General features: G+C 42.8%; 1 protein-coding gene across 2 annotated transcripts; it reads left to right on the forward strand.

Moving 5' to 3' along the window:
• Positions 1-362: 362 nt before the first annotated feature.
• si:ch211-79m20.1 (histidine-rich glycoprotein) lies at positions 363-14,502 on the forward strand. Of its 2 annotated transcripts, none has more exons than XM_053617216.1 (7): positions 363-1,104; positions 6,778-6,871; positions 8,245-8,304; positions 9,415-9,611; positions 10,538-11,417; positions 11,648-11,771; positions 13,002-14,502. In XM_053617216.1, exons 1-7 carry the CDS (start codon positions 1,042-1,044, stop codon positions 13,012-13,014), a joined length of 1,431 nt encoding a protein of 476 aa, XP_053473191.1. In that variant the 5' UTR covers positions 363-1,041; the 3' UTR covers positions 13,015-14,502. The 2 variants fall into 2 exon arrangements, with proteins under 2 accessions (XP_053473191.1, XP_053473192.1); XM_053617217.1 differs by lacking the exon at positions 363-1,104 and adding an exon at positions 5,014-6,655.
• The last annotated feature ends 1,246 nt before the right edge of the window (positions 14,503-15,748 follow it).

The following is a 15,748-nucleotide window of genomic DNA, read 5'->3' on the forward strand; positions in this document are numbered from 1 at the left end:
AAAACTGCACAGCTCTCCACAAGCCTCAAGACGAAGCTCCTCCCACTAGAGCGCCTGAACTTTGTAGAAAGATCTCCAGACACATGAGTAGCATAAGTTTATGGATGGCACGGGAGTGTGGTGCCAAAACCAGAGGTTCTCTGCAGAACAGTTATACCTATTGTGCTGTGAGTAAACATCGCAGAATATTATAAAATGTAAAATTCTGACTACCTTTAAGAAAAGTAAATTAAATTTAATAAATATAATATCCTAATAAATTGCTAAACTTTATTTCTTAAAATTGAAGTCGTCCAAAAAACGAGACATCTCATTGTTAAAACCTGATCGACTTGAGTCAGCAGAAGGAACCGCCCACTTTTTAAGAACAGTCGTCCTTATATGAAACGCAAAGCCCCGCCCCTTTTTTTCTCGGAGAGCCAATCAGAGGAAAGGGAGGAAGATTCTTTCTCTTTTGCATGCAGACTCTGAGTCCCGGTGTAAGCAGAGCGGAGCGGAGCTCAGACCAGTAACACCTGAGCTCCCGTTACTACCGAGACACACGGATACACTTTGCAACGTTATAGAGGTCATAAGACGCTTCATAACGGGCTGCACGCGACAGGAAGATTCATTTTTGCACGTTTGTCTCTTAATCTCTTGCACTGACTTGGATACTAGTTTGCTGTTGTTGTTTTTTTCTTTTCGTTTTTGACTTTACGGGGCTCGAGCACTTGGGACTGCTGCGATGCGGTTATTAACGGAACTCTAGTCAGCTTGCGGTTGACATTTCTCGGATAGCGCGCGAGCCATTTAAGGAGCTCTGCTTTCAGTTTGCGTGCAGTGCCAAGCGGCCAACATCAGACACTCACTCGGAATTAAACGCATCAACAACATTAATATTAATAATAATAACAACAACTTTTTTTTCCCGCTAACGGCGAACAAGCGTGTGTCCAGGGGCGGGGGTGGCAGCCGGTTCTTGCCTGCAGCGCACGCGCGCTCTAACTAAATGCCCGGCCGCTCGCGGGACTCGCAGGGCTCTCGAGGCTGGACGGAGAGATGAGCTCGTGGGTCGTGCTGCTCGTCGCGCTCGTGGCGTGTCTGCGATTTGGCGGCGCGCAGGTAAGACCGACGTGACGTCACATCGCTGCTCGAGAGCTCGAGCCTCTTCGTCTCTGGATTGAATCTCAAATGCTTTTTCTAAAATATTTATACACACACACACACACACACACACATATATATATATATATATATATATATATATATATATATATATATATATATATATATATAAATGTCTGTGAGGTTTAAACAGGACCTGTGTGTGTGAGTGTATGTGTGTGTTTAAACAGGACTGGAGTGTGTGTGAGGCTTAAACAGGACCGGAGTGTGTGTGAGGTTTAAACAGGACTAGAGTGTGTGTGAGGTTTAAACAGGATTGGAGTGTGTGTGTGTGTTTGAGGTTTAAACAGGACCTGTGTGTGTGTGTGTGTGTGTGTGTGTGTTTAAACAGGACTGGAGTGTGTGTGAGGTTTAAACAGGACCGGCGTGTGTGTGAGGCTTAAACAGGACTAGAGTGTGTGAGGTTTAAACAGGACTGGAGTGTGTGAGGTTTAAAGAGGACTGGAGTGTGTGAGGTTTAAAGAGGACTGGAGTGTGTGAGGTTTAAACAGGACTAGAGTGTGTGTGAGGTTTAAACAGGACTAGAGTGTGTGTGAGGTTTAAACAGGACTAGAGTGTGTGTGTGAGTTTTAAACGGGACCGGACTGTGTGTGAGGTTTAAATGGGACCGGAGTGCGTGTGAGGTTTAAATGGGACCGGACTGCCTGTGAGTTTTAAACGGGACCGGACTGCGTGTGAGGTTTAAATGGGACCGGAGTGCATGTTTGTGAGTTTTAAGCAGGACTAGAGTGTGTGTGAAGTTTAAACGGGACTGGAGAACATGTGAGGTTTAAAAATAGGACTGGAGTGTGTGTGAGGTTTAAACAGGACTGGAGGGTGTGTGAGGTTTAAACAAGACCGGAGTGTGTGAGGTTTAAACAGGGCCAGGGTGTGTGTGTAGGGTTTAAACAGGACTAGAGTGCGTGTGAGGTTTAAACAGGACTAGAGTGTGTGTGTGAGGTTTAAACAGGAGTAGAGAGTGTGTGAGGTTTAAACAGAACTGGAGTGTGTGGGGTTTAAACAGGACCGAAGTGCATGTGCGGTTTAAATCGGACTGGACTGCGTGTGAGGTTTAAACGGGTCCAGAGTGTGTGTGAGGTTTAAACAGGACCGGAGTGCGTGTGTGTGAGGTTTAAACGGGACCGGAGTGCATGTGTGTGAGGTTTAAGTGGGACCGGAGTGCGTGTGAGGTTTAAATTTGACTAGAGAGCGTGTGAGGTTTAAACAGGATTAGAGTGTGTGTGAGGTTTAAACAGGACCGGAGTGTGTGTGTGAGGTTTAAAAATAGGACTGGAGCAGGTTCGTAGAATCAAATTAGGTCCTGATTGTGAGAGATTCAAACAGGACCTAAGTGTGTAAGACCGGAGCAAGTCTAAAGTGTGTGTAATTGGAGCAGGTTCTGTGTGTGAGAGCTTTAAGCAGGACACAAGTGCTAGCACACGAGTGTGTGAGAATGGAGTAAGCATAGAGAGAGAGAGTGAGAGAGAGAGTTTTTGTACGTGTGTGTGTGTGTGTGTCTAAGATCAAAGCTGAGTGTGTGTAATTGGAGTAGGTTCTGAGTGTGATTCAAACAAGACGCATGCGTGTGAGTTTGGAGCCGGACACAAGAGTGTGAGAGTGCAGGAGGTTGGAACAGGTAGAAGCGTGTGAGGTTCAGGTGCCATATAGGGATGTGTCCCAAACCACACATTTTATTTACAACCTAAACAATATCACAGAGTGAATGATTAGCGGTGGACCTTTCTCAATCCACACACCCTATTCTCATTTCGGCATTCTCATTTCTGGGTAATCTGTACATCGCAGGTTATCTGGACATGACCTCTTGCGGTGTATTATGGGATGCCTGCAAAATGGCTCACTTCCAAAATCATGCCCTATGTAGTGATTATAGGGTCAGTGTTGGATTATGGCTGAGAACAGATGTGGTGTTTTTATGACAGGTGCTGTAATTGAGTGCACACACACACACACACACACATCTGCATGCACGTACACTGACTCAGCTCAGAAGTAAATCCCTCATTCATGCTTTGCTTTTAATCTCACCGCCACTCACATCAGAGTCGAAGCCTAAAAGGTCATCGGGGGGTCACTGGATTCTGGGTAAAGCTTAACAATTGAAGCAGAAGGCTGCGTTCTCTGTTATATAAAGTGACCAAATAGATAATCTGTGGGATTTGAAACATGTGGACGGCACCAGTGATGGCTTTGGATTTCATTTTCTCGGAAACATGGCGTGTGTGTCGCAGGCGTTCACTCGGGGATAGAGCGAAAGTTTAAACGCGCTTTGAGCTTTTGACACAGCTGCACTGCAGGAAAACAACTTCCTAGTGGTTTACGTTAAATACTGATGGGAAAATTAAATTCGTCATTTTATGCTAAATTAGGTTTTTTTCCCAGCAGTGTAGGTAAGATAGTTAGGTTAGATGCTGTACCACAATTCTAGTGTCCGTGGGTTATTATAAAACATTCCGCAATTTATGCCAAGTTCTTATAAATACTAATTTCTCTTCTATTCAAATTTTCACGGTGTTCGAATGGAGAATTCTAGTCCAATCTTAATTGAGTGTTGTTTAATTTTGCGAGATAATACAAGATCACTCGTGATTGTTCAACCGATGTCTGGACAGTCCATCCGGGATTTCGCGTTTTCCCAGAAACGAACGCAAAACCGAGCAAACGAATTTCCGCGATATTCGGAGGAGCTTGCGATTCTTCAAAATGACCGCAGATTTTTTTTTTCCGCAGATTTTGGCCCCCTTCGGTTCACATGTCTCGAACCTGAGTACAGCAGAACAATTTCGTGCAATTGCGATTTCGCCAATTCGAGTAGTTTTCCGCAAAAAAAAAAAAACTCCACAAACTTTTGAAAAAAAATCATTTTTGCCCCGACTTCTTGCGCTGTAAAGTTCCAGCGCTGACACTGGAGACTCCTTCCAACACATGTAAAATAAACATTTCCTTAGAGAAAACGTCACCATAACAACGATTGCACACGTTTATAATCCTTTTATGTAGCGTGGTACTGTCGAGACGATAACGTATTTGAACGAGCCCGTTAATGTAAACCTGCTATTTTGCAGATACGTTATTGTCGTATTTTATAGAACACCTTCTGGCCAATCAGAATCGAGAATTCGACAGCGCTGCAGTCTGACCTTGAATAATAACATAACGACATCTACATCGTTGTGAAAAGTAACGCTCACCCTTTATTCTACCTGTACTACAGGGATCGCTCCTTTTGCTGCACCTGTCGGCTTCGAGTGCAGTTTTAAAACCGAATCCCAGCCCTGCTTTCATCGACCTATCCATCATCTCCCGGCCTATTCGTGTGACGTGAGGAATCTATGCAGGCTATATGTGTACGTCTGAGCCACCTGCCAAGATCAGCATACAGGATTTCTTTATGTCTGGACTGGCGGTTTGCCACGAGGTTCGGCAGAGCGCCGTGAGTGTGTGTGTGTGTGTGTGCAGTAATTTGGGTCTGTAATTATAGCCCGATCCCCTCACCTCTTCTCCGTAGCGGACTATTAGCATTCCTGCGGCTCCGGTATCTCACGATTCAGCTGGGCACTACAGCATGGGGGTCCTCACTTCGACTGTCAGGACCCGAGAGACGGAACTGTTTGACACACTGATTTATTGTGTGTGCGTGTGTGTGTGTGTGTTGGTTAACGGGAGATTTCACTGGAACATCCATCACTAGCTTAACATTATTACACAGAGCTCTCACTTGAGATATTTCAAAGAATTCAGACCTGACTATTATAAAAATCTTTCACTCTTTAGTCATATTTCCTGTATTAGAAAAACAGAATTTGACTTGACAAACATTGTTATTGTATCGCTACACGTTGCCATAGAAATGCGACTTGCGAAATGAGCATCGTGCTACGCAGTTAACGTTTCTGACTTCTGACAAAATCAGTGTGAATGTTTGCAATTTGTTCAAACCACACTTCATAGCAGATCTATTATATAAACAGGACAGCTCGCAGGTCCTCGGTTTGATCTCAAGCTCGGGTTACTTTCTGTGGACTTTCTCGTGTGGGGTTTCTGGGTTCTCCAGTTTCCTCCCATGTCCTTAAAAACATGCTGGTAGATGGATTGGCTGCGCTAAATGAGTGTGTGAAAGTGTGCTTGTGTGTGTATAGGTGCGTGTGTGTGTGATGCCCTGCAGTGGACTGGCATCCATCAATTCTATCAATTGTTCGAAATTTTTGAAAGGAGTCTCCAGTGTCAGGTTGTCATCCAGTTTTTTTTAACAATAGGCAGAGTGATGGGCGAACATCAGGGCAAGCAGCAAAGGAAATGCAGTTTTACCTTGCGGTTCGGCTCACGTTCTCCTCGGCTTCACTTCACGTCATGGACCACGCCCCTCTCGTTATATATGCAAAAAAAAAAAAAGTTTGTTTGTCGGTAAACAAGACCTTTTAGCTGTACTCGTTCGACGCACATGAATCAAAGACGGTTTTGGCTGAACGCACGTCGTGACGACGTCACATGATGCGTCTCGGCTTGGACCTGCGGAAAATCTGAAAAATCGCAAACAATCCTCAGAATATGCGGAGTTTGCTTGATTTTGGACAGGAGTGTGAAAGCAAGGTCTAGACTGATCTCTGTTGTCGTGCTTGTTTCGAATTCGCTGCAATAACATTACCATTAAAAAAAAGAAAACAAGTACAGGCTTTTTTTTGTAATATAACGAGATTTTCTGATTCATATTGTAGCTTTTGTTGTGATGTTTCAGAGACGTCGACCAATAACAAGTCTCGCTGATGCGATCGATAGCGCTCCGTGTCGATTTCGTACTATAAGAAAGTGCTAACTTTATAAAGATATGCAGCATGGAGCAAAAAAAAAAATTGTGGAAAAAAAAATGCGATATTATATAAATACAGGTGTATTGTATCGAGTATCGTAAAATTTATCAGTTAAAAATTAAACATTTATTTAAAAAAAAAGGTTTGAAAGTCACATCACTAGATTATTTGCATATATTAATGTTAATGGAGTTTGATGTTCATAAATTAAGAGTGTGTGTGTGTGTGTTTATTGCAGAGGTGCATGCTCGCGTAAAAAGACACATGTACACATACACATTTGCTCTCACGTACATACTTAAGTGGATGAGCAGTGTGTGTGTGTGTGTGTGTGTGTGTGTGTGTGTGTGTTAGCAAGTGAAAAGCCAGGTGTGAGCAGCTTAATTTATCCTTGCTGTTTATGTTTCAAGTCCAGTTACTTATAATCTTATAATCTCCCATATATGTATGTGTTGAGTGTGTGTGTGTGTGTGTGTGTGTGTGTGTGCGTGCAATGTGGTCATCATCATGTGATGAGCACACTGTATTAGAGCAAAAATACAACAAGCACCTTAGCAACTGCCCAAATAGACAACACACACATACACACACACACACACACATACACACACACACACACACACACACACACACACACACACAGACTGTTTGTCAGTCATGGAAACTTGCAGCTGTTACAGGTGTGTGTTTGGGTGTGTATACAAAGTCTCTTTAAAACATTTACCTTCAGGCTAAGGTTTATTGAAGTGTATCTCCCTCTCTCTCTCTGTCTCTCTCTCTCTCTCGCTCCATCTCTCACTAGGACCCTGTCCCCGTGTCTCTGGTGAATTTGGTGATGAACTCTCCCATCTCATCCATGAAGGATCTACAGGAGCTGCTGGACGTTCACTCCGTAGGTAAAGCGGACACACACACACACACGCACAACAAAACTCAGTACTGTAAATTTAAATATGCAAATACATGCAGATTTATTAAAAAATATGCACACTTGAATATTATGATAATATTGGGGTGTGTGTGTGTGTGAGAGAGAGAGAGACACGGTAATAACTGCACAAAAAACCATTCGCCGAAGACAGGGACAATGGAAATGACCTTGAGCCCAAAGCAGCTTTTGGTTTAACATACACACACACACACACACACACACACTTAAGGCCAGGCCATTGTTCGCCATACACCGGACTCCACTCTTCTCTACCACAATAATTGCTATAGCCATGGGAGGCTCTCTCTCTGTCTCTCTCTCTCACACACACACACACACACACACACACACATTCAGTGTGTATAGGCTTCAGCCGGCTGCTAGCCACATGTTGTTAGTGAAGCAAACACACACAATCTTAACACACACACACACACACTCCTGCACTAACTCCCCCCGCCAACAAACACACACACATACACACACAAAGATGGGTGACTCAAACTGAAAGCAAGGTCTAGACTGATCTCAAATACATATATCATCTAACACACAGACACACACACACACACACACACTCACACTCTTGCACACTCTTAATGACAGATTGTACTATAACATTCATCCATATTGATGGCTAACTGGAGACCAGGCTACTCTCAGGGAATAAAGAGCAGCAATTGTACAAACAACACAGTTTCCTTTGTGTGATGACGAACAATGCCACTAAAAAAAAAAAAAAAAAAGGTTAGCGGTGTCGCTATTAAAGCCCAACGTCACTAAACCGCACACACACCCCAACATCACAACGCCACAGCAACATGGTACGGATCGACTCGAGGCTGCTTAAAAATTGTATGCAAATGCAGTGACGTCGCAATTTCACGATGTTGAAAATCCGCGAAGGTTTCACACGTCATGGCTGTAATTATTCGCTAGACCGAAATGAATAGAATTTTTTTTTTTCTTATTTCAAAGGTAACTAACTTGATTTAACCTGCTATGAAATAAGCAAGCTAGCATTAGCAAAGGTTTTTGTTGAAATATGTTAGCTAAACAACAACCATTTCTTTTTTTCTTTTCTTTAAGAAAATACTTCGCAATCGCAAACAGATCTATAATGTTTGTATAACGTAAACGACCGTCGTTTATGGACACAAAAAATGTATTCTGTTTACTATTTACGAGAACTGACAAGAAGTGTCCATCAAGTTGCATCCCGCCCAATGTACGAACAATACGGTGCTTTTACGGTGCTCAAATGAGTGCTGATAATTCTACCTGTATGCAATATTATCATTTGGGACCCTGTCTGAATTTTCTGTCTCTTCTTTCCAGAAGAAGAAGAGGACGAAGATCATTCGAATGGAACGCATAAACGCCTTCCCAGAAGTCTCGGTGAGAGCCGCTCCCAGCTTCCCTTCCTCTCTTTGTCTTCCTCCATCTCTCCGTCTCTCTTTTGTCTTCGTCCTAGAATATTCCTAGTTGCTCTTTTTTTTTTTTTTAAGCTGTTTCTGCTTCACAATGGCTTTTGGGTACGTTGTGTGTGTGTGTGTGTGTGTGTATGTGCGCATGTTTAGTTTGGTACTAGTCGGCCGTCTGCATGTCTCCGAGTCAGCGTCTAGTCTAGCCGCTTGTCCTTAGGCCACCTTCTTAACACAAACACACACACACACACACACACACACACAGTGATTTGAGTGTCCTCTTCACATCCTCTTCACTCGCTCTCACACACACTCTTTAGTGTACACACACTCTGACAGAGCTGAGGGCGTGAGTTATGGTTTGTGTGTGTAGCGCTGTTAGTCCAGTCTGCTACGGACATGCAGGGAATCCAGTTCCAATACACAACAGGACAGAGTGTGTGTGTGTGTGTGTGTGTGTGTGTGTGTGTGTGTGTGTATATGCGCATGTGCGTGTGTGTGTGTGCAGATTTTTCCTCATGACAGGTGTCCCTGGCACAACATGAAAGGAGCTTAAAGTTAAACTTGATCATAATTAGCCTCTGGTTTCATTTCTCGGTTTGGATGTAACGCTTAGCATGAAATACCAGTTCTAACCGCCTGAGGCTAAGTTAGCTAGCTATCGAAAAAACACTGCACTTCACTAGCGTTAGCTAGCTAAGTAGTTCTGTTAGCCAATGCTAATGCTATTGCTGATGTTAAGTAGCTAAACAAATTTGCAAGAAGGTTTGGTCAACTTGTAAAGGTATTTTTGTAAATAAGACCAGGACTTAAGTTCACTAGCAAGCAAGCTAATGTGAGGTAAAGTCAAATGTGAAACGTGGAATTAAAATCAGTAACTTCCCTCCATGCTGTGGGGAAAAGACAAAACAACAACATCCTAATAGTGTTTATGAAACATTTTCACCTCAGTGTTTAATCATTTAATGGTTAATTGAAAATATTTAATGATTTCAAACAGGGCTAGCAAGCAAGCTAACGTGAGGTAAACTGTTATGGTGACTAATCGAGTGTAACTTGTGCGTATGTGTGCGTGTCTCAGGTGATGTGCAGATGGCTCAGCCGGCTGTGTGTAAGGTGCGAACTGAGGTGATGGAGGTTACGCGCTCCATGTTAGACCGAAGCAATGCTAACTTCCTGCTCTGGCCACTTTGTGTGGAGGTGCAGCGCTGCTCAGGCTGCTGCAACACGCGGACGCTGCAGTGTGTGCCCGTTTCCACCGAGACGCGCCATCTACAGGTACACACACATGCATATATATACACACACGCTTCCCACCCTGGCGTTCCCAGTGCCCAGTTCTGTCCCACTTCCTGTCCCATGTACAGTACACAGTAGCAGACACAAATGATTTTTTTTCCCCACACCCTTATTACAATCTGCTTTTCTCTGGAGATGTTTGTGAAATATCCAACAGCTAGGCGTCCAAATAAAGCCACTGGTACAACATTTGGTAGCTAGCTAGTCCTCGGTAACTGCTGTACACTTTTAATAGAAACCGAAGACAGTTTTGGTTAATGAGAAGTACGGTCTGTTTATTAGGAGAACCTTGTGCCAGGTTAAAGTTCACTGAAAAAAAAAACTGTTTATTTTTCCACAGACTACATTAGCCTGCTAGCTATATAAGCAAGCTACCATTACGAATGGCTTTTATTGGTAAATCTCTTAGCCAGTTAACACGCTTTTAGGTTTTCTGAACGACCCTGGTGTTTGGAGGATGGCTCTACGTAACATTTTTAAACATTCATACAATGCTGCTGTGGCATTTTTAGTTGTAGGAACTTGAACGAAGACGGTACTTTTACGTGAGTTTGGTTTTTGTTGCACTGCGAAAGTAACGTGATGATGTTTTCAAAAATGATGTTTTCAAAACATTGTAACATTCTCTGTTAGTTAAGTAATAGCACAAAAAAATGAGGTATTATATGACAGCTAGGGGTTTTATATATATATATAATATTATATATAAGGAGCTAAATAGCTAGCTGGTAACTACTATTATGGCAATTAAATATGGCAATTAAACAAAATAAGATAGTGGAGAAGATAGTATTATAGGAGATAAATATTACTTACAAAAGCTAGATAGCTAGGCTAGCTCAACACTATAACTTCCTCATGGATCCGTTTGTAATGTTAGTTATGTTTTTTATTTTGTCTTCCAGATGACTAAGATCCAGTTCGTCAACAGACAGCCCTTCTACGAGAAGGTCGTCTTACCTGTGGAGGACCATCTCAGCTGTAGCTGTAAACCACGCACTGTCAGTCACACCACTTGGACGAAGACCACGACGTCCCCACCTCCTCCCCCCAGACTCGTCAGCAAACCCCCCATCTCCAGGAGTCAATCAAAAGAGGAGTTGCATCGCCACGACGACCTGAAACACAACCAGAGGTTCCAGCTGGAGGATCGAGAGACTCAGTGGCAATCGAAATACACACTGTCGCACACGCAGAGAGTGCCCGTACACACGCCCGTACGCACGCCCGCACACACGGAAGACGCATCGACGAGGCACGTGAGCTTTGGCGTAACACGTATGCTGAGCGACACGACGCAACACCTCACACCGACGCAAGAGCACCACAGACACCACTTGGAGCCGGAGAAGGTTCAGGAACACCACGCGCACTCTGGCAGTGGCGACGACAAGATAAAATCCACAGCAAGCGGAGAACACACAGAACATCGTCAGCATCACCACGACAACCACGAAGCAGTGACAAAACACAGCCATGAGCTGAGCGAATCACACACCACTGAGCATCACCACAGCCAATCAGACATGACGCTTCACCACAGCAGCCAATTGGAAGCCCCAGTGATCACCTTTAGCCACGTAGAGGTCATTGGCCAGTCAAGCGGCCAAAGCGAGATGTCTAGCCAATCGTCAACGCCCAGTTTGCACCAATCAGAAGAGAAGGACCAGCTCCAAAGCCAATCAGAGGCAGACAAGCTATCAGAGTTGGGGCAGGAAAAAGTAGAGCATCACCATCATCACCATCATCATCATCATCCAACACAAGCTGGCACACAAAGAGCAGGTTTGCTCACACATAAACACACACACACACACTCACACACACTCACACACGTGCGCGCACGCGCCTACAGCATGTCCTTATTGTATTATAATTAGCGTTGCATCTGTGTCCTGTTTTCCAACGTCAGTAGTGACATTTATTAACAGGTCAAGAACTTTGAGATGATTGCTTTCCACAATCGTTTAACACAATTTCCTCTCTCTCTCTCTGCATTTCTCATTACTGTACAGTGACAAACGCTCCTGCCGGCACGCCTCCTACGCCTCACACACCCCCTCCCGCCGTTCCTCAGCGGAAACGAAGGAGAAAGCAAAGGAGAAGAATGAGCAAGTCCGCCATGAGGGCCATGATCATGTAAGAAACAGGGAAAGTGATGGGGGGGATAGTCTGTCTGCACAGTTCAGCTTTAAAAAGTATGATTGTACTTATGTATTAGCTCGTGTTAGCCAGCTAGCATTAATGTTGCCAAAAATATTGTCAAGTTAGCTTCTCATATGTGGCAGTATAATATGAACATTCTTTATGAATATGAATATGACTCTAAAATCCTGTCAGAAACCCTGCCATGTTAGTTCATGTTAGATAGCCAGTTAGCTTTAGCGGTAATGATAATGAACATTTGTGAGGTTGACTTAAAATTCCTGTCAGAAATCATGTCAGGTTAGCTCAGGCTAGCTAGTCCGTTATGGAGTGGTGAAGAATATGATTATGTTTGTAAATATGACCTAAAAATTCTCTCAGAAATCCAGTCAGTTTAGCTTACATTAGCACTGAAACACTTTACTGACATTCGTTAATATGTTTTAAATCTGCTCAGATGTCCTGTCTATTATATTAGTTAATTATATTATATATTATCTAGTTCGCAGCTGTTCGCAGTGTGTATTCTTTAAATACATTTATGATTATTGTATGACTTAAACCAGGTTAGCTATTTTGAGAGTGTTAGCGGTGGATATCCTAAACATTTCTGATAATGATTTACAGCAAAATAAAAACATACCAGTAAATACTTTCTCGGTAGGGAGCAAAGGGCTATTTATGAATGTTCTTGCCAAGTTGTATGAACAAAGCGATAAGAACAGAGAACACTGTAAACTCATGCTAGCAGCTTCCAAAATTACAAGCCATGTACTACCTAGCTAGTTGAGGTTGCCACAGGACATTATTGGTAGCTAGCTAACTTAGCTAATGCACTTAAAAAAAAAAAAGGCAGAACAACCTTACATGTTAGTTGTTAGTTTTATCAAATCAGCAAATACTCATTAACTGTATGAGCATTTTTTTTTTTGCTTAAATCAGATTTTAGCATGCTAAAAACGATAGAACTGAAAACAGACAATGGGTTGGCAAGACAATGAATATTTCTTCGTGTTTCAGCTTGAAGATGGTTATATGTTTGTGGTGCAGTCCATATAATGTCGTTTAATTGTTGAAGAACTGATTGATAGTTCTTGGTTCTGGACTCAGGCATTCAGGGCCTAATGTCTAACAGAGTTGATCTGTTCAGGAAGAAATTACATTTCCTTGATTTAAAATCTAATTAGGTGTATTATACGGATTCTGCTTTCTTCCCTCCTTTAGGGTCATGTCCTAAACGAACCGGCACTTTGCCATCACGGACCAGAAGAAACCCGGAGAGACGCCGGACACCGCACAGACACATGCACTGACACACTGGAAATATTGCTCACAATAACTGGAAATGGCTTCGATCTCTGACACCTGAACTCCAAATGACTACGTTTCCCAGCAGCCAGCACGGCCAAGAAGCTTCGACGCTCGGCACCATGGGATATCCTTAGTCTTCATTGCACATGAAAGTGACACTGCTGACACAACCGGCCAAATAATGAGACTGCATGGAAACCAATGCAGGGAGCATTTGCCAAATACTGAGATTGCATCTCAAAGTATGAGGAGTCAGCCTGCCAGATAATGAGACGGCATCTAATACAAAGCAGACGCAACCTGCCAAATAATGAGACTGCATGAAAATCAATGCGGGATGATTTGCTAAATCATGAGATCGCATCTAATGCAAAACTAGAGATACTGCCTGCCAAAAAATGATACTGTGTCTCTAACTATGAGGAGTCAGCCTGCTGAAAAATGAGACTGCATCAAAGTCAATGCAGACACAACCTGCCAAATAATGAGATTATTGCCTAAAACACAGTATGTAACACAGGCTGCCAAATAGTGAGACGTAATTATAAGATAAATATGTAAAGACTATGACGGATTCTTAACCCACACTTGCAAAATAGTGAGCAATAGCGACTAGTGGTGTGTCATGTTGTCGTGTCTCTCGGATTATTTTGTGGAAAAAATGTGGGGGGGCGGCAGGGGAGGGGGGGGTGGATGTCCCATGCGGACTATAAACTGCAATTAAAAGCAAGTCCCGGTTACCCTGGACTGCAACAGAGCAGATTAAATCTTACACCTGTGGCCGATCGAGATACCTGGATGCTATTGAACGGACATAAGGACTTGAGCCGCAACTTTACTGGGAGTGTAAATTTATTACACAAATTAATTTAAAACCTAATGCCAACCTCACCTTCGTCACGTACTGCTTGCTTGTAAAGTGTTCTTGTGTTGAATAGAGTCAAATCGCAACATAACTGAGACGTCGCGCACTGGAATTCTGTTTCTCAAGAAACAAAGCTGTACTATTAGCAACGCTGCTAATGCTAGTCATAGCACAACTGGAATATACTGCATGTTTTAGCTTGAGCGCATTAGCCAAAACAAGTTTAAAAAGAAACAAACTGGTTTATCATCATCAACCTGTATGGGGGGTGATATAAAGAATGTCATAAACTGTGCTTAGTCACGCTAAAACTACTGATGCTACAGACGCTAGCAGGAACTTGTGTATTAAAACTACTGTTTGCTAAGTAAGGCATAAGGCTATATTGTAAATGTTACAAATTTTTATTTTTCTGCTGTTTTGTTTTTCTTAACTTATTTATGAAAATGGTAGATGTTTTCATCTGCTTCTGACAGTAATAAAATGTTATTAAGGATAATTATTGTAATAATGTAATAATGCTATTTTAATATAAATCTAAATATGTGAGAATCATGTTGCTGTTATTTCTGCATTATTCTGTTTTCTGAGTAAGTGCGTTACGTTTGAGGACGTCGCGTCTTGGTGTGAAGCAACGCGCTGCGTCTTCATTACACTTCCACAAGAAACTGTTGTGTAAACATTCGAAATTTATAAAAGAGGAACCCGATTAGCCAAAACAGGATGTGGGTCAACAAGTCCGGATTTCGTCCTCTGAAAGTTTAAATTCAATTCAGTTTTATTTGTGTAGCGCTTTTAACAATGGAAATTGTCCCAAAGCAGCTTTACAGAAATATATACATTCAGAATATAAAATTTTTATTTATGAATTTGTCCCTAATGAGCAGCCAGAGGCGACGGTAGTGATGCAAAACTCCCTGAGACGATATGAGGAAGAAACCTTGAGAGGAACCAGACTCTAAAGGGAACCCGTCTTCATCTGGGTGACACCGGATAGTACGATTATAAATAAGTCCCTTCTATAAATGTGCTAATACTACATGGTGAAGTAGTGCAGTTGTGTAACCAGGTAAATTCATTACAGTTTTTATATCAAGTCTGTTTTGTTGAACTTCTCTACTGTTCACTGATGGAGACTTGAGTGCAAAACTGTTTGTGGTAATTGCAGTGCTGAGGCTATAATTGCAACTGTAGTCCTGGCCATCATAGCATAACTGTTCTTATGAATTGAGGTCCAAAGCCATCCCCATGGTCTTCAAGTGGCACCATCCTCAGCAATCCCAGTGACCTCCAGGCTGCACCATGTGGGACCATCCTCAGCAGAAGCACGTAACATCCAATTGATAAGAACTCCAAGCAGAAGTAGGGCATCAGGATGGATCAGGCAGGTCCAGAGAGCAGAAGGGGTCAGGATCACTGGTATCTCAGGAGTATCGTGTAGCTTGACAGAAAGAGAGAGGGAAAGAGAGGGAGCGATTATTAAGTATGGTTATTGTCCCGTAATGGTTAAGGATAATGTACTTTGCGTGAGTGCAGGCAGGGACTCCAGCAAGACTAGTCATGACAGCATAACTAAAGGGAGAGCCAGAAGGTAACACAGACATGAGGGCGCTCTGGGACATAAGGAGGCCAGCCACTCCACCATCAACAAACCTGGATGAACGCATGGAAGTTGGGGGGCGACAGCATCCAAACATCCCAGTTCACCACAACACTCTATGCCTATGAGCCTCTAGATCTGCTCCTTTATCTAAAGATAAATTATTCACAAAAAGCTTGACTAAACAAATATGTT

This window comes from Ictalurus furcatus, chromosome 27, assembly GCF_023375685.1.
Source record: "Ictalurus furcatus strain D&B chromosome 27, Billie_1.0, whole genome shotgun sequence".
Taxonomy (NCBI): Eukaryota; Metazoa; Chordata; class Actinopteri; order Siluriformes; family Ictaluridae; genus Ictalurus; species Ictalurus furcatus.

Coding starts and splice junctions, on each gene's coding strand:
- si:ch211-79m20.1 (XM_053617216.1), top strand. CDS start 1,042: ATGAGCTCGTGGGTCGTGCTGCTCGTCGCGCTCGTGGCGTGTCTGCGA. Junction 6,872..8,244: donor GCTGGACGTTCACTCCGTAG/GTAAAGCGGACA, acceptor TCTTCTTTCCAG/AAGAAGAAGAGGACGAAGAT. Junction 9,612..10,537: donor CCGAGACGCGCCATCTACAG/GTACACACACAT, acceptor TTTGTCTTCCAG/ATGACTAAGATCCAGTTCGT.